The 23358-nt window shown below is 43.0% G+C and overlaps 3 protein-coding genes across 6 annotated transcripts in view; 2 read left to right on the top strand and 1 right to left on the bottom strand.

The window, feature by feature from the left end:
* LOC100115042 (SET and MYND domain-containing protein 4) overlaps nt 1-23358 on the top strand; it is a 656582-nt gene that overhangs the window by 236151 nt on the left and 397073 nt on the right. The window lies entirely within an intron of this gene.
* The window catches only part of LOC100680384, a 94320-nt gene that overhangs the window by 2394 nt on the left and 68568 nt on the right, over nt 1-23358 (bottom strand). The window lies entirely within an intron of this gene.
* Nucleotides 8901-10349, top strand: LOC116738650 (vicilin-like seed storage protein At2g18540). The gene has a single exon (XM_032601650.1). The coding sequence runs from the start codon at nt 8951-8953 to the stop codon at nt 10259-10261; it is 1311 nt and encodes a 436-aa protein (XP_032457541.1). The 5' UTR covers nt 8901-8950; the 3' UTR covers nt 10262-10349.

Raw genomic sequence — 23358 nt, 5'->3', positions numbered from 1 at the left:
TGTCAATATACTTCTTGGTGATTTTAAATTTTATTAATATTCCATACTTCTTTTTTCTTTAAACGAGCATATTATAATAATTAAGTATTTTATGTAATTATTTATTGATTAATAATGCTTTAAAATACAATTTAAGCGTAGTTTTATGAACTTTTACGAATTCTGATAAAATTTCTATCGTTCTGGTCTATTTCCTTGTTCCGGTCTATCCGCTTGTTTTACTTGCTGTCAAGAAACGTGAAACAACCTTTCTGTGGCTATTTGCGCTGTTCTCGCTCGCAGGCCATAACACCAAAGAAGATAGATCTTAATAGAAGCTCAAAGCCCCATCCTAAAGTGATTATTGAGGCCCCCCCCCCCCCCCCAGCGCAAGTACGTACCCTAACCACCGCGGCGCGTCAGTTTAGTTTCTTGTGTTCTGGCGGTAACAGAGTGCAGCTTAGTCGGTAACATATCGGTCATGCTTATCAACTTAGTTTTTATATGCAAAGTGATAAAACAGTACATTACGATACCCGAGCTGGTGCCAGAGTGACCAGATGTGGCGATTTTTCGCCAATTGTGCGATATTTCAGGACTGACTGCGATAATTTTTTTCATTTGGCGACTTGCGGTATTTGTGCGATTTTCCACTTGGGTGGCGACATTTGCGAGATTTTCCATAATTTTGGCGATTTTGTATAGTTTCACACGCATGCGCAGTGCGCCATGCGCGTTAATGTCTGCGAACTTCCGCATGGCGACTCGCGATGGCGCTCGCGAAAAGAAGCAAGGTACAAGAACCTAACCAATACTGTTTCCTACCTTACCAATATAACCTACGGCCCGTCAGCCCCGAGACGTGCTTTGTCTTTCTCCGTACAAGCAAGGACAGGTATCGAGTCTCGTGTTTCGTTGCGGCTATAAACTCTCGCTATTGTGAACGACGTTTATCGCGACTCGGGCTAAGTAGATTATTGCCATAACCATCGTCGATCAAATAGAGCAGCTGATAGTATTTGAAAGAAGTCTTAGTCTGTTTGAAAATGTCAGCAAAATCAAGAAAACCCAAAGACGATAAAGATGACGAAAAGCCTCGACCATACCACGCTGACTGGGATAAAGAGTCATGGGTTCAAGGTAACCACATTATTTTCTATTTTCTGTTTAATAATAACATGAACGATTCAACTAGTATTTGCTACGTTCTAAAACATATTAAAAAAAAAACTAATAAATTTAGTAATTCTCTATGTATATTCAATACTTACATGCGGTTAAGGTTAATATTTTCACAAAAAAACTTTCTTTTGTTTGTTTCTTAGGGTGGTTGAAGAAAAGTAATCTAGGCAATCCTTTCAAGCAGGCATACTGTACGGTTTGTCGTAAGGATTACAGAGCACATCACGGAGATTTGATAAAACACAGCGAAACCAAAATGCATATCAAGAATATGGAGAGTGTATCAACAAATCAAATGAAGCTTCCGTCTATGTCTACGTGCAATTCTAATTCATAAACAGAAGAAAATAAGAGAGACCTAAAACTATCTGTACACTTAGCTTGTCACAGTAGCATGCGCAGCGCTGATCATCTCTGCGAAATTTTAAAGGACGAGTTTAAAGTGAATTTAAAATTGCACAGGACCAAATGCACAAATCTCATCAAGTATGTAATAGCGCCTAATTTGTTAACTGACCTTATAAATGACGTAGGGAATATGCCGTATTCGCTTATTGTCGACGAATCGACTGACGAATCGACTGACGTATCGACAACAAAATATATATGTCTTTGTATAAAATATTTTAATACGCAACAAAATAGAATGATAACTGATTTTTTGGGGCTGCTAGAAATACAGCGAGCTGATTCTGATACATTATACAATGTAGTCAAAAGTTTCATTGATGAAATAAAGCTTCCCATTACAAATATGACCGGTTTTGGGACTGATGGAGGTCTAAACCTTTGTGGTCATAAACATTCTCTCTTTACATTGTTAAAAGCAGACGTCCCTTCTTTACAACTTGTAAAATGCATTTATCATGCCTTAAATTTGGCTGCATCCTCAGCTGCAGAGGAATTCCCCACATAGATTGAATTCCGTTGCAAGCAAATCAGTTTGTAAAAGTAATAATGGAACATTATTTTGAAATAAAAACTCATTTCGATTTCGTTGTTAAAAAAGAGAAATGCTATACAGCAAGAATGTTATGCCAAATGCTAAACGACGATTCCAATTATTTGTATTTTAAAATTATACTGCCGATACTTTGCGAAATCAATGATGTTAATTTGGCGTTTGACGCACCCAAGCTAATATTGGTTATGCGTATGACGACTTAAAAGATTTAATTCTGCTACTCGCTCGAAAAATTTTGAAACCATATTTTTTTAATGACGATTTTGAAAGCGTGCTTGTTTGCCTTAAAAATGAAGAAACGTATCTTTTAGTGAACGAGGCAGATTATGGTATTGATTATAACGCAGCTCTTTTAGAGACAAACATTACTTTTGAAAACAAAAAATGAAATAGAAACAAGAGCTTTTAATTATATTAAAAAGTCGTGTACACAATTTGCTTCAAGACTACCGGACAATTTAAAACATTTTCAGAAACTCAAATACATTTCCCCTGCAATCTGTTGAAGTAAAACCAATAGACCACTTTTCAAAGAATTGCCATTTCTCGATGTATTTGCAGAGAAACAAAAATTAGGTATAATGGAAAATCAGTATAATAAGCTGACAAATGTGAATTGGGATGAACGATTGACTAAGGAAGAGCAATCTGACGCATGTCGTTTTTGGGCTGAAGCGTATGTGTATCAAAATGCTGGGGGCAAGTTTGTATTTCGAGAGTTAGCTCTATACGCTTTGACACTGTTGTCTTTACCAACTAGTATCGTAGTTGTTGAGCGTGTCTTTTCTGTTATAAACAGTACCAAGACCAAAACCCGTAACAGAATGCTCACCGAACTGTTAAATGCAATTTTGCGAATCAAACTGCGCCTATATACAAACGGTGGATGTTGTAAAAACTTTCATGCAACTGATGCTCGCAAAAATACGTACGGGAGAGAGAGAGAGAGAGAGAGAGAGAGGGAGAGAGAGCGCGCCGGCCGCGTAGCTACTCGAGCGGGTTACGCCGAGCCGAAATACGGGTGTGTGTGTGTGAGAGAGAGAGAGAGAGAGAGAGAGAGAGAGAGAGAGAGAGAGAGAGAGAGAGAGAGAGAGCAGACGGGTCAGACTGCGCGACGTCAGAGGCGAGAGCTTCGAGGCGCGCGCGTGTATATGAGAGTAGAGGTGTGACGGCGAGCCTTGCGTGGCTACTGTGCGTGAGCGGCTACGGCCACCATGTTGTAGGGAAGGGCTGGGTCAAATATACGTGCAATATAACTTAATAACTTGTGTGATTACTTCTTCCTTCTTTCCCCACGTTCTCCCAAACGTCGGCGATTACACTAAATCCCGCGATTAATGAAAAATCTTGGCGCGTACGAGGCGTCAAGTGTTGCGCACCTGTACTGGGAGGCACAGCGTCGCAATTGGCATCCCTGGTGGGGAATTCGTGATCGCCGAGGCAGAGAGGAGCAGAAATCGGGAGTGTAGAGAGCGTGCGTGAGAGTGAGGAAGCGCGATGAATCGAGCGGCAAGTAACGAAACACATGCACGGCTTTGGCTTGCGTGGCTCTGCTGAGGTTCGTCGCGATCGATTATTACGCGCGTATATTTCGGAAGCCAATCCGACTTTAGACGGAGTGCCGTGGTATGAGTGGGATATCGAAGGCGAGAGAGTTGCGATATCCAACGAGGAAATGGAGCGGCGTATTTTAGGAGAAATTCCACCAATGAGGGGAAAGAAGAGAAGGGTGAACGATGACAACCAGGTAAGGTTGATCAATCCACGTTCTAGCGAAAGCGAGGACGGAGGAGACGATCACCGAAGCGGTGTCAATTTAAACATGCCACCGAGTACGGCAGTGGCGACTACGACGTCGTCGAGTGTAGTCACCTCACGGGCTGGAGCGGCCCTGATGACTGCTACGGCGGCGTTATCAGGACGACCGATTACCTCCGCAGTAATTGGAAACTTGATATCGCCTCCGACTCCAGCACCGCGTGGCTACCGGTTTGAGAACCGCATGCCAGTGAGACACCCGGGAGCATGGGAGTATTTCTCGTCTCGAATAGTACGAGGTATAGACGAATCACCTATTGCCCGACCGGGACTCAGAGAGATTCCGAGCAGGGTTCCTGTCGCCGAAAGCCGACCTCCGCTAGGAAGAGAACGGTGGTATACACCATCGACCACTCTAGCGGAAGGCAATGTTTCTGCGACAGCCAACTGTAACGAGCAGAGAAATGAGGAAAGCTCGTCAGTAAGCTCAAAAGTGGGAAGAAGTTCGGCTAATAGCGAAAGAGAGAGTGAGAATCGGTATCGGGAAACGAACGAACGCCTGAATGAACACGTGACTCGTATAGGGGAACTCCGCGCGAACGGAATGACCTACGAGCAAGCCAGAGAGAGGGCTCTTGAAGAGGAGCTCGAACTTGAGGGCATACGCGTTTTTAATCAGGCGATGAATGAGTTCGATATAGAGGTAGAGGAAGAAGAAGTGCGACGACGGCATCAACGCAATCTACAACAAGTCCGTGAAGAAGCATGGAACAAGGCGCGCCAAGTGATTCGCCAGCAAAACAGTTTGCGTAGAGAGGAAGAGATGAGACCGGAAAGTCTCCGGCGAACCTCGACGCAGGCTATAAAACGGCCAACATTGCAGTATCAGAGGTGGGGGAAGGAAAGAATTGCGGAGCCCGTTAGTCAGTCAGAGAACCAGAGAGAAGAGAGAAAACTGTTCTTCGACAGAACGAGGCCAACCGACAGGAGTTCGGAGAGTCAGTCGGATGTCCCTCACACGAGCGAGAGTCGCGCGAAGAGGACCCGGAGAAGCGAGCTGGGGCAGGGAGGAAGGAGAGAGAGTGCCGCGAGAGTACGAAGTCCAAGAGGAAGCGTGAGTCTATTGAGCGGCAGCGACAGCGAATTCGAGCATAGCTCGAATCATGCGTCGATGGGAAGACTCTCGGTGCGAAGTTCTCGGAATGAGAGGATGGACAGCGCCCGAGATATCACCAAAAAACTCAAGGCCTGGGGTTTCCAGTTTTCCGGCAAAGGCCGAAACGAGGACCCAGAAGAGTTTTTGGAGAGGTTAAGTGATTGCCGAAGAGGTACTCGAGCTTCGGATATCGATTGGATAAACGTCTTGCCTTGTATTTTCCAGGCCGAGGCGGGCCGTTGGTTCCGAGCCAAGAGAGAGAAAATTCAGACGTGGACGGAGTTTTGTCGAGAATTCAGGCACCGCTACGTCACTGAATATAACAGGGAAGATTTAATGGAGGATTTGAGGAGGAGGACGCAACACAAAGGTGAGAAAATCACAACGTTTCTCGCCAAATTTGAGTACATTGTGTCACGCTTCCATCGACCCCCATCCAAAAGAGAATTGTTGCAGATAGCGTATCGCAATATTCTACCCGAGTATCGGAAGGCTATCGGTGATAAGCTCATTGATAGCTTGGAAGATCTCGAGAAGTATGGTCGTCGGTGGGAGAAGCAGCGAGACTTGGACAGTCGATATGCTCCGCCATTGCCAGCCGAGAAGATGCACGTTCCCGGCGCGGCATATACAGGAGGGGTGACTAAGCCCAAGGTCGCTGCAGTCGAGACGGTAGAAAAGGAGAAAGAAAGTAAGGAGACTCAGAAGAAGGGCAAGAAGTCGAAAGCTAAGAAAGCTACGACTTCAGCGTCCGCTTCTGAGTCGGAAAAAGTCGCGAGTGCAAGCACTATCGCCGGCTCTGGTAATAAATCAAAGCCGACGGGAAAAGATGCTGCATCGAGCCAGGATTCGGGCAATAAACAGAAGGGCGGACGAAATCAGCCACGCACCGGAGGGAATCCAGCGGCGGGGGCGGGTAAATCGCCCTTAGGACCGACCAACGTGAGCGCGGGAGAGTTTCTCGGCGCGTGCTTCACGTGTCACCGTGTAGGTCATCGCGCCTCACAGTGTCCCGAAGTAGTCTGCTACAGATGCAGAGAGAAGGGGCAGACCTCGAGGAACTGCACAACCCCTCCGACGGCGCATGCGAATTCGTATCCTGCACCATGGATTACGGACGCCCCTAAGACCCATTGTTAGTGGTGCGGACGAGAAGGCGTCACTTTACTCTCGTGCCCCGACTGTCGTGTGATAACTACAGCTCTGGGAAACTTGAAGTTGGGGGCCCAGAAATAAAGAAACCGGCGCCCCCAGAACAAGAAAGAACGGGAGGAAAGGAGACTAGAGGAGTTACGTTTGCTCAGCCACTCGTAAAGCTCGACGAAACCGAGAGGAAAGACGAGGAAGAAGCGCGCCGGTTTGCCGAAAAGGCCACGAGGTTACTGAGCGAAAACGAGAAGGGAGAGAGGAGAAGGTGGGACCTGACCGCAGTCCAATTAGACATTAGACGGAGGTGAGAGAGTTAGTGGAAGGGATCCTTAAAGACCAAGGCTCATCGATAGGACTCACGCATCTTACGGAGCATCATATCGAGCTGATGGACTTCACGACGATTCGGCATAAGCCTCGGCGTGAATCTCCAGCAAAACAGCAAGCCGCGGTCGAGGTAGTTGAGAGATTGTTCCTTGAAGGAATCATAGAGAGATCGGCGAGCGATTATACGAGCGCACCTGTCATGATCCGCAAAGCCGACGGAACATGAAGGTTTTGCGTCGATTATCGAGATCTGAATCGAGTCACTATTAAGGATGAGCATCCAATCCCTAATATGGACTCGATTACAGATAGGCTACGCAGTGCTCGTTATCTATCAAAGATCGACCTGAAGCAATCCTATTATCAGATCCCGTTGTCGCCAGAGAGCAGGAAGTATACGGCTTTTTCTGTGCCGGGCTCAGGCCTGTGGCAGTTTAAGCGTATACCGTTCGGTCTGTTATCGCCACGGAGACTTTCGAAGAGCACCTAGAGTGGCTCGAGTTTGTCTTGAAGCGACTCACGGGCGCGGGGCTAGTCGTGAATGAGGAGAAGTACGAATTCTGTTGTTCGCAGATCAGGTGGCTGGGTTTCTTACTGGACAAGGAGGGACTGCGTCCTGATCCCGAAAGGGTAGAGCCAGTGAAAAACTTTCCGGCACCGAAAAACGTCAAACAATTGAGACGATTTCTGGGCATTTTGGGCTGGTATTCGCGCTTTATCGAGCGCGAATCCGAGCTCAAATTCCCGCTCGTCCGACTGCTGCGAAAAGATCAGAAATGAGAGTGGGGAGATGAGCAACAAGAGACTTTTGAAGCTCTCCGACACGCGCTCACCGTGGCTCCTGTACTTGCTCGGCCTGATTTTACAAGGCCGTTCAAAGTGCAATGTGATGCCAGTGGCGCGGCTATCGGGGCCGTTCTGACTCAAGACCATGACGATGGCGAGCACCCGATAGTGTACATCAGTCGTGTACTAATTTCTGCCGAGAGAAATTACACGACGACGGAGATAGAGTGTTTGGCAGTGGTCTGGGCTATCAGAAAGCTGAGGCCGTACATAGAGGGGTACGACTTCAGCGTGATAACAGACCACAAAAGTCTGCAGTGGCTGAGGAATTTGAAAGATCCCAGCGATCGCCTAGCGAGATGGGCAATTGAGTTGCAACAGTGGCAATTTGACGTGATTTATCGAAAAGGTGAACTAAATCACTTTCCGGATGCGCTATCCCGAAGCGACGACAATGGCGAGGACGCTGTTGCCGCTTTCGAGGAGGTACAAGATCCGGAATATTTGAAACTGCGAGAGCAAGTTGAAAAATACCCGGAGAAGTACCAAGGATGGCGTATCGAAAATGGAATGCTTTATCGTTGGCACAAGGATGCCTTGCTGGACCCGATAACACACTGCGAGGAAACGTGGTCGAGTAATAAGAGATGCACACTGTCCGCCTTCCTCGGGTCACTTGGGAATAGAGAAAACCTATGACCGAGTGGCTCGAGAGTACTATTGGCGAGGAACCTATCACGACGTGTACAAGTTCGTACAGGTGTGCGAGGAGTGCCAAAAATATAAAACGGCGCAAAGCGGAGCGAAAGGGCTCATGGGACGGCGAGTCGTCGAGCGGCCTTGGGCCATCGTCGCAGCTGATCTCATGGAGTTTCCTCCGAGCAAAAATCGATTCAAATATCTAGTCGTGTTCCAAGACTTGTTTACACGCTGGATCGAATTGAAGCCGTTGAGGAAGGCGGATGCGAAGTCAGTAGCCAGAGCGTTTGAGGAGTTGATTTTATTCAGGTGGGAAACCCCTGAATATTTTCTAACCGATAACGGAAAGGAGTTCGACAACCAACACTTGAAGAAGGTGTTGGAAGTCTACGGTGTGAAACATATCACCACTCCGCCTTATCATCCTCAGGCAAATCCCGTCGAGCGTACGAATCGCACGCTTAAAACGATGATCGCGATGTATGTAAAAAACGATCATCGCGACTGGGATTTGCATCTCCACGAGTTTCGTCATGCCATTAATAGAGTCTCTCCTGCGTTTCTCAACTAGGGGCGACATCCTCGTCCGGTGTTGAGTTTACGACGGGAGATCGAGGGAGGAAAACCCATGGAAAGAAGGGAGCCAGATGAGTGGGTGGACAGGATGAAGAGATTAGATATGCTGTGAGATTTAGTGGGGAAATACACGAGCGCTGCAACCGAAAAACAAGAACGCGTTTATAACAAGGGACGGAAAAACGCGCAATTTCAAGTAGGAGATGAGGTCATGCGAAAGACCCATGTCCTATCCGACGCAGCCAAGAGTGTTTCTAAAAAACTAGCTCCGCACTGGGAAGGCCCGTATGAGGTTGTCGAGGTTAAATCCCCGATAGTCTATGTATTAGGCTACGGTGACGGAAAATCGCGACGGTTGACAAAGGCTTACGTGGATGAACTTAAGCGCTGGGTCCCGCCGCGAAAGGCTAAGCAAAAATACTAATTCATTTGTGTTTTTAGGATGGAGCGACCAGAGGACGAGAGAGAGACGGCGCCAACCGGCCCGCCACCGACCAACATCACTGCCACGTCCGACGTTCGTCCAGGTAGCGAGATCACCAGCAAGACTGCCAACGCCAGCAACGTCGTCGACGCCTCTGCAGGTTTCAGGGGCGGGGATAACCAGCCTGAGGATCGGCGCGACCACACCAAGGCTGCGCCTGCGCCAATCCACAGCTGGTCTGATGACGACGCCAGCGAGCAGCCAGCAGCGAGATGAGAGCAACGAGGAGAGGTCAAGGACGGAGACGATCACAAGCCTAAGCCAGGCGATCTCGACAGGGGCAATTCCCCGGCGTTTGGGCCTAATCCGAGAGGAGGTCGAGAGAAAGAAGGAGAGTAGGATTCGGATACAGAGGCAGAAGCCATCCGCCGAGTCACAAGAGAAAGAGAGCTCGGAGGCAGAGGAAAGCAGACGGGCGCAGAGGGAGTTGGAGTTGTACGTCGCCAACTCTCCTGTTGTTCCCGCTGCCGCCCCTACTCCGAAGGGCCAGACCAGAGTAAACTCGGGCGAGGGTCCACCGACGAAGAAGAGGAGGAAGAATAAGAAGAAGAAGAGCAAAAATCCTCCTCACCTCACGAAAGAGGATTACGTCTTGGCATATCTATCCAGCTCGGACGACGATGAACCGGGTTCGACGATCAGGGGTTTCTTCGGCGGTGTCTACTCTGGAACGGCCGAAATAGATTGGGACAATTGGTCTCCGATCCGTCATCAGGAGAAAGAGGACCAGACACCGGAACCCAACGAAGACGAGAGGAGGAGAGGAGAGGAGCAACAAGGAGAGGAAGAGAGAAGGCGGCGAGAAGAAATGGAGCAGAGAGAAAAAGAGGCCAGAGAACGAAAAGAAGAAGAGCGGCGAGCCCGAGAAGAGGAGCAGCGACTACGCGAGGCCCGCGACAACGAAAAGCGGCTCAGAGCTGAGCGAGCTGCTGCCGCGGCAGAGGAAAGAAAGAGAAAGAGCGAGAAGGAGAAGAAGGAGAGAGAGGAAGCTGAGCGTCGTCACCAAGAGGAGCAGCGAACACGAGACGAAGCTGCCTCCACGCCCGTCGACCAGGAGCAGATGGAAACCGATCTACCAGCATCCGCTGCAACCCCGGAGAACGACATGAGCCGGGAGGAGGCTGTAGCAGCGAGGAACGCACGATGCAACGCAGCCAGAGCCGCCCGGAGAAGAGAACCGAGGCGTATACAAAGAGAGTGACGAGAGAGGAGACCGACGCCTGCCTACCAGCCCGAGACCAACCAGTCCCTGTGGCGAGGACAGCGGCCAACGGCTCCGACGAGAGAGGTAGAGAGAGAGAGAGAGAGAGAGAGAGAGAGAGAGAGAGAGAGAGAAGAGACGCTAGGAACGTCATCGAAGATCGATCGGCGGATCGAACAAGGAGTCGCTCCTCCAACCGCAGGACCTTGCCCGTAAAGGAAAGGGGAGCGTGGTTCGGAGGACTCCGACCGATTCCAACAAACCCGACGATCGACCCGGCCCCGTACAGTTGTTTTAACTGTTGGCAGCCGGGCTATGGTGTTACCACGTGTAACAAGGGGAACATCCGTGACTTCTGCGGCAATTGCGGAAGACACGGAGTCCAGGTGACCAGCTGCCCGCGATGCGCCGAGGCCTTTCGGAGCCGCCAGCAGCGAGGAGGAGGTTACGTCCCCATCGAGAAGGCCAGTGGCGTCAACATCGCCGAAGAGAACTGGGACGAACCCGATGAACGGCAGCGAGAGGAGCCGGAGAGACGGGACCATCGCCAGCGGGAAGAGCGAGAGGCTCGCGAGCGTCAAGAGAGAGAAGAGAGAGAGGAACGAGAAGCGAACGATCGCCGCATACGAGAGGCAACAGCAGGAAGCGAGGTATCGGAACGAGGTCGAAGAGCTGGTGACACGAGAGTTGTATCAACAGCTATACCAACAGCAGGAGAGGGAGCGTCTCCGCTGTCTCCGCCCAGAAGAAGACACCCAGAATCGCCAGATCCACGTAGTCAGGGAGATTCCTAACTATAGCCAGCAAGAGGAGAGAAACATACTCTTTCAAATATTGCGAGGCTTAGAAGGAGTATCAGCTGAGACGAGAGAGCTTGTCCTTCGGCGCATTTACGGAGGACGTCGCGAGGATCGAGCAGAATAGAGCCGAGAGGAGAGAGAAGAGAGCCACGAGAGAGACAAGAGGGAAGAGAAGTCGGGGTTGCGGTTGTGCTCCAAACGCAACTCCGGGGCGAGTGGGAGGATGTAGGGTAGCGCTCCCGCCCAACTTAAAACCCACTCCAATGGGAATGAGTTGGACGGACCTTTTCCTGGACCTACGATAGGGTCCGTCTCTCTTGGGGGTAGCAAAGTTAAGGGAGGGGGATTGCGACGTTGTACGTCGCAGCCGAGCAAATCGCGCGTTATTGTTTGCGCAGCAACCTCACTCGATGCGAGGATGAAAAGGCGATCGGTTCCAGCGAGGCCCGCGTTTTCTCGGACGCGAGCTACGTCCCGGGAATTCGTGGAATTCGCTGGCCGACGGACCCAAGGGGGGAGCTTGCCGGTTCGAGCTGGCGCGAGACGAGCAGCCAATCAGCGCGTCTCGCGCCTCGCGCGGTCAATCGGGCTACGTTATCAGCCGGGCCCGACGGCCGACGGCGAGACGCCGAGGCGCGCGCGCGGCAGAGCGGCTCGGCAGTTCCTTTCCGAGCCCTGTCGATGACACTTCGACGTGACGAGGGCGCGCGAAAGTGAATTGCGAGAAAAGAGTGAGAGTGAGAGAGCAGCAGCGCCACGACCTGGACCACCGCCCCGAGGAAGAGATCCCTCCCCGGAGACGACCGTCCAGCCGTTCAGCCAGAGGAAGGAAGCCGGAACGAGAGTCAGGCCTTCATCCCCAAGTCTGCAGAGAGAGAGAGAGAGAGAGAGAGAGAGAGAGAGAGAGAGAGAGAGAGAGAGAGAGAGAGAGAGAGAGAGAGAGAGAGAGCGAAAGAGTACGGGAAGCCAGCACCTCCTGGGCTAGCGAGGCTTCCGTTGGGGGACGGAAGACTAGTGTTCGTCTCTCCTACACCAGGTAAGAACCTTTGGGTTTCTCGGGATACTCTCGGTGTGAGCCATTAGGCCGCCGAGAGAAGAGAGAGAGAGAGAGAGAGAGAGAGAGAGAGAGAGAGAGAGAGAGAGCCGCGGGTGTGTGCGAGAAAGAGTGAGCGAGACGAGAGAGCGGTGCATTGGGCCAGCGTGCGCGAGAGCGAGAAAGAGAGAGAGAAGCGCAGCGCAGAAGAGACGCGGGAGAGTGTGTGAGTGAGAGAGAGAGAGAGAGGCATCGGGGCGTCCGAGAAATCCTCGCTGCTCGGTAGCAGCAGGTCGGGCTTGTTGCCAACACGAGACAAAGCCTGTGCGCGCGAGCTCCGAGAAGAGCGAGAGAGAGAGAGAGAGAGAGAGAGAGAGAAAGAGAGAATTAGAGACGGGGGAAAGCAGATCGCTACGCCGGCGTCGGTTCAGGCATCGCCGTGCCGGGACCGCTGGCGCGAGCTGTTGGTGAGCGCGCAGCTACGTGTGTGCGTGCCCGAGAGTAGAGAGAGGGGACCGCGTGGGTTCGGCCGACGACGCCGCGGTAAGCGCGCGGTGATCGCAAAAATACGTACGGGAGAGAGAGAGAGAGAGAGAGAGAGAGAGAGAGAGAGAGAGAGAGAGGGAGAGGGAGCGCGCCGGCCGCGTAGCTACTCGAGCGGGTTACGCCGAGCCGAAATACGGGTGTGTGTGTGTGAGAGAGAGAGAGAGAGAGAGAGAGAGAGAGAGAGAGAGAGAGAGAGAGCAGACGGGTCAGACTGCGCGACGTCAGAGGCGAGAGCTTCGAGGCGCGCGCGTGTATATGAGAGTAGAGGTGTGACGGCGAGCCTTGCGTGGCTACTGTGCGTGAGCGGCTACGGCCACCATGTTGTAGGGAAGGGCTGGGTCAAATATACGTGCAATATAACTTAATAACTTCTTGCAATTAGTTGTATTTGTTATTTTTAATCTATTCATGCTATTCGATTTTATACATTATTTTATCTCTTATTACCACATTATTGAACTTAAAAATTATTAAATATTTATTATAGAAACTTGCCATTTTAAAATCACGCTTTTGAACATTATATATGTTGGGTATTTAAGAATGTACAGTTTAAAATTTCAAATTATGCGCCGTTTCATATAGGCGAACCAATTAGTTATAGTTTTAAAATGCTTCACTTTTCCATGATCACTGTTTCGAAAAAAAAAGATTTGTGCGAGTTCAAGTATATGGCTTAAGTATAAAACAAATTTTATTTAACGTTTTTGTATGGGGTAAATGGTTTTAATTTTGGCGCCAAACTTTGCTATTTTCGTATTATAGTTTGGCGACTTTGTGCGATTTCTCTCCTATAGGCGGCGACACCGAGTTCCCCCCATCTGGTCCCCCTGGCTGGTGCTAACTGCGCCGTGTAAAAAAGAACCATTTAAGTCAAGAGTATCGTATAAAATTTTATAGCACAGACTGCTAAAGTCCGTAAGTCTCGCCTATTCGTGACTAAAGTAGTCCTTATTTGCACTGTGAGGTTAGCGCACGAGCGTAGCGACTGTGATAAACACGGTGCAAAAAAGGACGACTTTAGTCACAGATAGGCGTGACTTAACAGCGGATTTTAGCCACACTGTGTATAAAGAGATATTGCAAACATGCTATTTATTATTTGCTCTCAGTGCTGAATCAAGGGGGGAGGGTTAAATAAATTTTTAAAACTAAATAACCCACACAACCTTCGATCCACTTACCCCACGCACCACTGCTACTATTTTTGAGCGAATAAGTATTCAGTTGAAAAAAAGTCTGCGCATCGGAGGAAGGCGAGTGAAATCAAGGAATAAATCTACAACCAAAACCCTTAAGGGGATGTCATCCCAAAAAACACTGTTTTTCTATTACATAAAACTTTTTGAATAAAGTTTGAAAATGAAAAGCCGAGTCTGTAGCGCCGTAGTGTTAAGTTTAATGAATCGTTCTATCGATTGAAAAATTCGATCGGACTTTCTATTTTTCTAGAAGTTTGGAAATACAAAATACCCCGTGGCGGATTTGCGAAATTTTTGGGACGATATCCCCTTAAACCGCTACCCCACGCGTCGCGATTTTTAATGAGTGTAGCTTAATTTAAAAAATACCTCGGCACATCAGACGAAGGCAAGCGAAAAAAACCAAAACCTTTAAACAATTCATTAGGATTCTACATCAAATTTTGCATAAGAAAAAGCTATATTAAACTCAGTAGATAAGCTATGGTGATACCACTTCATGGTGATACCACTTCATGGTGATACAACTTCATGATGATACAACTTTACTTCACTAAATTATTTTCTAATTCACCGCGAAGTGAGAAAAAAATGTTTGTTTCAGCGGGGATTTGAACCGGGGACCTTTGGGTTGCAAGTCGAGCGTCTTTTTTTTTTGGATAATTGTTTATTTATTGTCGATACATGTTACATTGGTTCGATTAAATAAACAGGTAAACCGATTGATTATTGTGTACATCAGAATGGTCCGTAGACGCTCGCTGTGTTACAGTATTTTTTATGTGTTCGATTTTCGGTGGTCACAATGTTGGTGTTGTGTATGTTTGTTTATAAATTCCTAGAAAAATGCGACGTACATAGAATAACTAGAATCTCTTTGTAAAAAAACGTGTTTTTTCTCTTATTATATTTATATTAACATAAAATAAATATTTGTTGTTGCGCAGTATATACATATGTACATTAATGTCTGTAAGGCAGAACTACAATGTGTAGACTAGTTCGTTATAATTGTTGTCATAATTTATATTTACTCTTTGTAATACTTAAATTTGCTAATTGTATCTATATCTAGTTTGTTTAGGATCGTATAGTATTTTTTTATTGTAGTTATTTCTTGGGATATGGTAGATGATCGGTTTAAATAATTCATTAACTATATAGTTGTTTGTATCCAAGTAAAGGAATGTTTCAGGTGAGACTAACCCAGATTTTAGGGCTGCCGCGTGGAACAGATCGTTTGGGAAGAATTAGATTGTTTGATTTGTTGTGTATAGCACTTCTGATATGCTTTCTTATCAGTTTTATTAGGAATATGTCTATTCTGATTGTGTTAGCCATTTGTATACTTTTCTGTTTTTAATCATAAATTTATAATTGTCTGCTGTTTCTCTGTAATAGTTAAGGCAGACTCTAAGGCATTTCCTCTCAAATTTACGCATCTGTTCCATTCGGCAAGCACTAATGTTGTATTATTCTTTTGATCTATTGTCTAGATGTCTATTATAAAACAAATTGTGTAGACCATAAAAGGAGTTCCTTGCTTTTTCCAATTGTGTGGTAATATGTTCGTTATAGTTGAGTCTATCGTCTATGATGATCCCTAAGTACTTTACGTTTCTTTTATGAGGAATTTGTGTACTTGCATCATTTACATCGTCATAGATGGCAAAGTTTCTCCAATTTTTTTTTGTGATTTTAGATTTTAGATTTTAGATTTAGGTTGTGTATAAAGAGTATTGTTTCGCATTTTTTGGGGTTGATTTCTAGTAACCAGTTAGCGTAATAAGCTTTGATTTTATCATAAATTACTTGAAGTTTTAATTCTATTTTCTTGAGGTTTTTATCAGCTACATACATTTATATAATTAAGCTACAATTACAGCTACATGTATATAATTAAGTCGTCCGCGAATGCTATTGCATGAGTATTATTATTATTATTTAAGTTAAATAGGTTAAGGAGGTCTGCGTTATAGATGTTAAACAGCGTTGGTGAGTTCACCGTTCCCTTTAGATGTCGAAAGTCTCTTTGGATAGGTTTCTCCCTACTGTGACCTTGAATCTACGTTTTGTTATCATGTTAAGAACTATTTTGATTAGGTGACCAGGGAACTTATGTTTAATAAATTTGAATATCAGGCCTTCGATCCAGACTGAATCGAATGCCTTTCTCAGATCTATCAGACATGCTCCCACCATTTCTTTTTTAGTTTGATGCCAAATAATATCTGAAATTAGTTTATTAATTGCGTGTATTGTCGAGTTATTTTTTTTAAGCCAAATTGCTGTTCTGGTATAATTTTGTTTCTGAAAAGTTTACTATTGTTCTATTGATGATCCTTTCATAATGTTTTCAATGTTTTGCGACTTATTTTTTCTGAAAATTCTATTTAAATTTGGGAAGAATTTAGCAGATTATTTGTAGTTTATTTTCTTGATTTCATTCATCCAGTGGGTTTTGGTATTGTTGCAGAATTTTGCGTGTTTTCAGCTTTTGCTTTTGTTTGTGTAAATTTTTAATTTTGAAGTTAGTCAGTGATTCTAATTTATTAATTTGTTTAAGTTTACGTGTGGTTTCATCTATCGCGTTATTTATAGCCATTTCTATTTCAAACAGGTAATTTTCGATTTCTTCTACCGCGAGATTCCTGTTGTCCGGTATAATCGTTTGGTAGTTATTGCTCAAGTTTTTTTTGTATTTTCCCCAGTTTTTTTGTATAGTAAGATTTTGTGTGAGTGTGTTTCATTAGCATTGGTGGACGGTGACTCGTCTAATTTTATGAATAGGTTAGTAGCATTGTGATCACTATCATAATCTTGTACCAATCAGTTTTGGTTAATTAATTTTAGCCTACAGTCGATCAATGCTATATCAAGGAATGCTTTTACGTTATTTTAAAATATAGGTTTATCCGGTATGATTAGTTTTGTCCTGTATTGAATGCTGTTATTGTTCAGCCAGTCATTCAGATGCCTGCTCATCATGTTGCTAGAAATGTTTCCTGTAATGCTGTGTTTAGCATTCAAGTCACTGATAATTATATATTGATTATTTATATCAAGTGGCGCGGTAGCGCTACGAAGGCGAGTTTGAGAAGCAGACGAAGCCGCAGCGCCCGTGACACTATTTACTTCTATATTGGTGTTCGGATTTTTCATGATACAGAAAAAAATGCTTATTGTTACTGTTCGTAAGATTTTTTGGCTTATTAGTATTTTATCTGAGCTAAACTATGATTTCCAATAAAAATATTAGTGAAAAGGCTGCTTATTTTTATAATATGTGAGTGTATAATCCACAAATGCTAAAATTACGTTTTTCTTCTTCAGCCCGAAATGTGAAAGGACCGTTAAGTTAGCCGCAAGAAGTGTTAGGACCGTGAAGTTGGCCGCAAAGCTATATACAGATGAGAATTGCTTTCTCAAGAAAATATAATAATATATTACGATATTTTGAATTAAGAGGTTGCCAGTGCATACTCTGCGTTCCGGAACTGTAACAGTAACCTGCTTGCCAGGGTAGCCGATGACAAGGTCTAGGTGCAGTTCATATCGAGCGCTCGTCGAGTAAACACGTGTTTACATTCGCTCCGTAAGAATACTATCTCCTACTGTATACGGTAGACTAAAACCGAGGCCTTGAGCTTCAAATCAGTGTTGCTGTGAGTGCAACGATTAAATCAATGACCATGGAATCTCAACAGAATAGCCCTACAACTTCAAAAGAAATCCCAACGTTTATAGTGAAACAGTCATCGAACTATGCATCAGTAACCCAAAAGAGCCTGGTCCCCAAGAGAGAGCAAGGGCTGATCTTGGATTACGTGGAAGATTTAAACCTGACTGACTACGCATGTGCAATCGGAAACATCGTTCAACCTAAAAATGTGCTCTACGATTCAAGAATTTCCAATAATAGGATCTGTCTCTATCTCTCAGACAAAGAACTCGTAAATGATCTCACAGATAAGTACCAACACATCTTAATCGAAAATAAGAAAGTCAATATCAGAATCCCCTAGTCTCAAAACAGAAACGAGTAATTTTTTCAAACGTATCTCCAGACATCCTCAACTTCGTATTTGAAGACATTCTAGATAATTTAAATGTTAAAAGAAGCTCTCCCGTAATGACCCTTAAAGCCACAATTACTAAAGAAGGATATAATCATGTAGCTAGTTTTAGGAGACAAGTCTTTGTGAACCCCACAGACGTTCAACTCATACCCGAAACCTTCAAAATAAATTTCAATGAAATAAATTATTTCATCTATGCCAGCACAGACATACTAAAATGTTTCCTATGTAAACTAGAGGGACATTTAGCGAAAAACTGTAGTTCCAACTCTTAACCTTCCCAACCAAACACCTCTGGCATAGTAACCGACGAAAATTTCCAGGAAGAAAACGAGACAATGAATAACAAGGCAGACATTCCAAACATTCTAAATGAAGTCATACCAATAAATCCTCTTAATATCTCCAACGGAAATCTCCACAACAAAAACATAGACAATGACAACAAGAGAACGAGGTCCGAAGTTAGCTCCGGAGGAAGCATCGATAACGTTGAAATAGCCCTAAATTAAAATAAACCGAGTAACAAAAAAATTAAAAAGGAAATCGCTAATCCAACCAATCTTTTAACACCTAAAAAGAATAACTCAAATGAGATCCTGGACGATACTGAACTAGACGATTTGGACAAAAAATTATTAAGCGTAAAAGATTACCTCAATCGAATTAACGGAATATTGAACTACACACAATTTAAAAACCTCTTAGAGTCCACGAAAGGTGTTAGGAACCCAACCGATATTATTACTCAATACACAGACAACCTTGATGCTCTAGCCAAATTTATAAAAGAAGAAGTATACCCAAATGTTGGAAATACAAGCATAAAATCAAGATGTACTAGATTATTAAAATATATCGACAAAACCGATTCTGACTTAACGACAGAAGTTACTCCTATCCAATCTGACACAGAATAGATTCAATTAAGACATTGAAATGGCTAATATTTTGTAGTGGAATCTAAACGGTCTTAGACCGCAATACGAATTCCTACAAAGAATTAATTCAACAGAAAATACAGACATTATTTGCTTACAAGAAACAAATCTTAAAGCAGATCAAAATATCAAAATTAAAAATTTTACTTGTTACAACAAAAACCATACAGATTGTCTCATTGCCAGTGGCGGAGTTAGTGTATTAGTCAAAAACAATCTATACAGCTACGAGAATAAACTAACAACAACACTAGAAGCAGTAGCTGTAACAATTCTAATAAATAACAAAAACATAACGGTCTGTAACGTTTATCTTAGTAATAAATATAAACTAGGCGACGGAATTCTCGATGACCTCATCCGTCAACTGCCAACCCCATACATTATCCTAGGAGATTTTAATTGTCACAGCCCCCTATGGGGGTCAATACAAATTAATAAAAGAGGAAAAATTATCGAAAATATACTTTGCCAAAACAATCTAGTTTTACTAAATAACTCCTCACCTACGCATTTCAATAGCTCACATGGCACCTTTAGTGCTATAGATCTCACGCTATGTAGTAATGACATAGCTCTCGACTTAGATTGGAATACTCTAGACGATTTAAACGGAAGTGATCATTTCCCTATTATCATTAAGTACAGCCAAAATCATCTCCCCACAAAAAACAACACCCAGAAATGGATATATGATAAAGCTCACTGGACAAAATATAAAACAATTATTTCTAATCAAGTAAACGATATAAATAAGATGATTCCCGAAAACCCCACAAAATAGAACACTGATATAAACAATATAGTCGATAAATTTACAGAACTAATTCTCTCTGCAGCAGATCAATCTATTCCCAAAGTTAAACGTACCTTTCGAAATAAACGCATCCCCTGGTGGAACGAAGAATGCGACAAGGCCATCAAGGAATCGAAAAAAGCTCTGTATAAAATTAAAAAAGACAACTCGGAATAAAATAAGATAAACTTTAAAAAATATAAAGCGATTGCTAAACGTACAGTTAAAGAAGCAAAGAAAAAATCGTGGCTAGAATTCCTTAACTCTATAAGCTATCAGTCACCCATCAAAATAGTCTGGAATAAAATTAAATCAATAGAAAATAAACAATATTCTTATATACCAGTACTTATAGAAGATAATCAAGTCATATATAATCCCAGTGAGATAGCCAAAATCTTAGCTGATAAATTCGCCGAAAACTTAAGCGACGCAAACTACACAGAAGAATTTATTTTACATAAAAACGAAACTGAATCCCAAGAAGTAACTGAACACGAAACCACTCTTAATAATTACAACACCTTTAACGAACCTATAACCTTTATTGAACTTAAAAAGGTAATTGAATATAGCAAAAACACAAGCCCAGGGCCAGACACAATCCCCAACCTTTTTATTAAAAACCCACCAAAAATAGCTCAAGAAACACTTTTAGTTATTTATAACACAATGTGGATTAACTATCTATTTCCAAGAAAATGGCAAGAAGCGATTGTTGTACCGATATCCAAACCAGGAAAAAGTAAAAAAGACAAAAATAGCTATAGACCTATCTCATTGACATGTTGCCTATGCAAGATAAGACTTCGTGACTACCTAAAGTCTAATAATATACTAAATAATGAACAGGCTGGGTTCAGAGAAAACTGTTCTACCATTGACTGCCTAGCACGACTGCAAGCGAACATTTGTAATGCCTTTAACTTGAATCAACACAATTGACGGTTTGTTTAGACTTAGAAAAGGCCTACGACCCAAAGGAAAGGTACCCAAAAAGGTACCCAAAGGAAAGGTACCCAACCCGAACTCACCGATTTTGATGATTTTCATATATGTTGTAGAACATAAAAAAATAAGAGACACGTATTTTTTTTTATCGGCTAATTTTCACTTTTAAGGGGTAAAAACCTCCCCTAAAGTTAACCCCCAAAAAGCGTTTTTTTTAAATATCTCGGCTTAAAATTAATATTTTTCAATGAAACAAATTGGAGGTTATTTCTTACAAAAAGAGCAAGTATTTCATGGTGATTTGAAGAGTAAGGGTAGCATCCCCTATTTTTTAGGGGTTGAAAACATATATTTTTTGGCATAATTTTATAATAAAAATGTTTACACCGACTAAAAAAAATTGGAAAAAATGTTTAAACATCCTTAATAACAAAATTTAGTTGACGTCTTTCGGTGTTTTCATAAATATTATCCCTAAGGGGGTAAACCACCCCTAACACAAAATAACTGTAAATATGTAATTCAATACATAATATTTCGTAGAAAGTTTGTATATAGAGGTTTTCGAGGTCGCTGATTACAAATCTGTTATCAGATTTTGAAAATTCAAAATGGCGGAACCAATATGGCGGACGGAAATATCGAAAAAAAATTTTATATAATAAAAAAGTTTTAAACGACTAAAAAATTGGAAAAAATTTGTAAACATCTATAATAAACAAATTAAGTTTTTCGATTTTTTCATAGATACTACCCTTTAGGGGGTAAACCACCCCTAACACAAAATAACTATAAGTATACTTCAATCCATAATATTTTGTAGAAGGTTTGTATATAAGGGTTTTCGAGATCGCTCTTTGCAAATCTGATATCAGATTTTGAAAATTCAAAATGGCGGAACCAATGTGGTGGACGAAAATGTCGAAAAAAAATTTTAACTTTCATAAAAACTTGTTATAAATGTGTGATCTTTGTAGCCTGTACATGTGAACTAAAGAGCCTTAAACCCTAAACCCCTAAAGAACAAATAGGCTAAAGGGTTGTGCTTTTTAACCAAACCACCTCAAATTCCTAAATTTGTAAACAAGAAAATTCTGTGTGTGAAGCAGTTTTATAATTTCCGTATAAATTGTTATCAGAATGTTATTGAAATTCCTTTATTGTAAATTCAACTTATATTGTATTTTTGTTTATAATATTAGAGTATAATAATAATCTACAATCTTTTATCTTTTGCCATAGTGCATTTTTTGTATTGAGCATAAAATATATTATTTTACGATGTTTTTACAATAATGGTAGTCCTCATAAAAGTGTTTAAAGCACAATGCTTTTTTGCACCAACCACATCGTACAATTGCAATGTTTGTGCACCCTTCTATTTCACAATGTGTTGCACAAGACTTTCCAAAACTGAAATCTATAGGATTATCAAATTTATCTGGTTTTTCATTGACGTAACCGCTTTTATACCAGGAATATTTAAACAAATCTATATATCTCGGTGAAGACAGTTGGTTGTGAACCAATGATTGAAGTTTAATTATATTATTTCTCACATAAATGTAATTTATGTAAATTCATATCATGATCCATTAACATTACATTATCAGAAAATGTTCGGATAAAGTTTTTCCAAATACGGAATCCATAGACATCAAGTGGTTGTATTTTTCCTGTGGTTCCAGTTGAAATTTTTTTTATGTTAATAATTTTATTTTGTGGCATTGTTTCTTCTATAACTTTGTCACAATGACCACTCCAAGAATCAAGTAATAGTATTGAGTGATGGCCTACATAGGGATAAAATATTTTTTCCAACCAGATTTTGAAGTGATCTGCAATTAAACGACTTACTAATTAACTGATCAACGATATTACAATGTAAAAATTGTTATTAGTTCCCTTACTTGTTGTTAATTTTCCAGATTTGGATGCTTCCACGTACACGTTTTCTGGTCTAAATATGTTTTGTTCTACAATAGGGCCAAACTTGCCACTTGGTTCCTTTAAAACAAGAAATAGCGGTGACAACAGTTGTCCAGTAGCTGATATTAGTGGCTGTATAGTATAACTATGCGTTGTTGCTGAAATTGACTGTACCAGACATTGCACTTGCTTTTCTCCTTCTACTGCTAATGTTCTTCCAGAATGCATTTCTAGCTGAAATCCGCTCTGATCTGTATTATACAAATTTTCGAGTCCAATCCTTGGTATACACGATTTAACGTCATCGATAAATGCTTCAGCTTTAGCCGTAAGTTCTGCACTACTTTCTAGTGTTTTTCTTGTTATGAACTTATTTATTTTCCTAGAAACTATTCGGTGTGCTTGCTTAAATTTGAGTAACCAATGTTTAGAAGCTTTGAATCTAATATCATCAAAACCAATTTCTTTTTTACCTTGTAAGGCCCATCGAATTATATCTTCATCATGGATAATTGAACCACTGTCGAGAGCTGCTTGAAAATTATCCAGGGTATACTGACAAATTTGTGCTACTTTTTCTCTATACGTGCCACCTTTATTAATTGAATGAGCCCAACGACGTAGCTGACTAATAGATGATACTTTTTTGAATCTGTTTTGCACTGTTTTGAGACTTAAATTTTGCTTCGTTTTGCTACTTCTCCAAAATTCTACAGCTCTTTTTTTGTATTCAAAATCTAGTTCTTCATTATCTGCTGTACATTGATTTGTTGGTGCTATATCCGGATCAGGAAAATGATGTTGCACTTCATCTTCAATT

The sequence above is a fragment of the Nasonia vitripennis genome (genome assembly GCF_009193385.2).
Source record: "Nasonia vitripennis strain AsymCx chromosome 2 unlocalized genomic scaffold, Nvit_psr_1.1 chr2_random0010, whole genome shotgun sequence".
Classification (NCBI taxonomy): Eukaryota; Metazoa; Arthropoda; class Insecta; order Hymenoptera; family Pteromalidae; genus Nasonia; species Nasonia vitripennis.
This window is presented reverse-complemented; position numbering and strand designations above follow the sequence as displayed.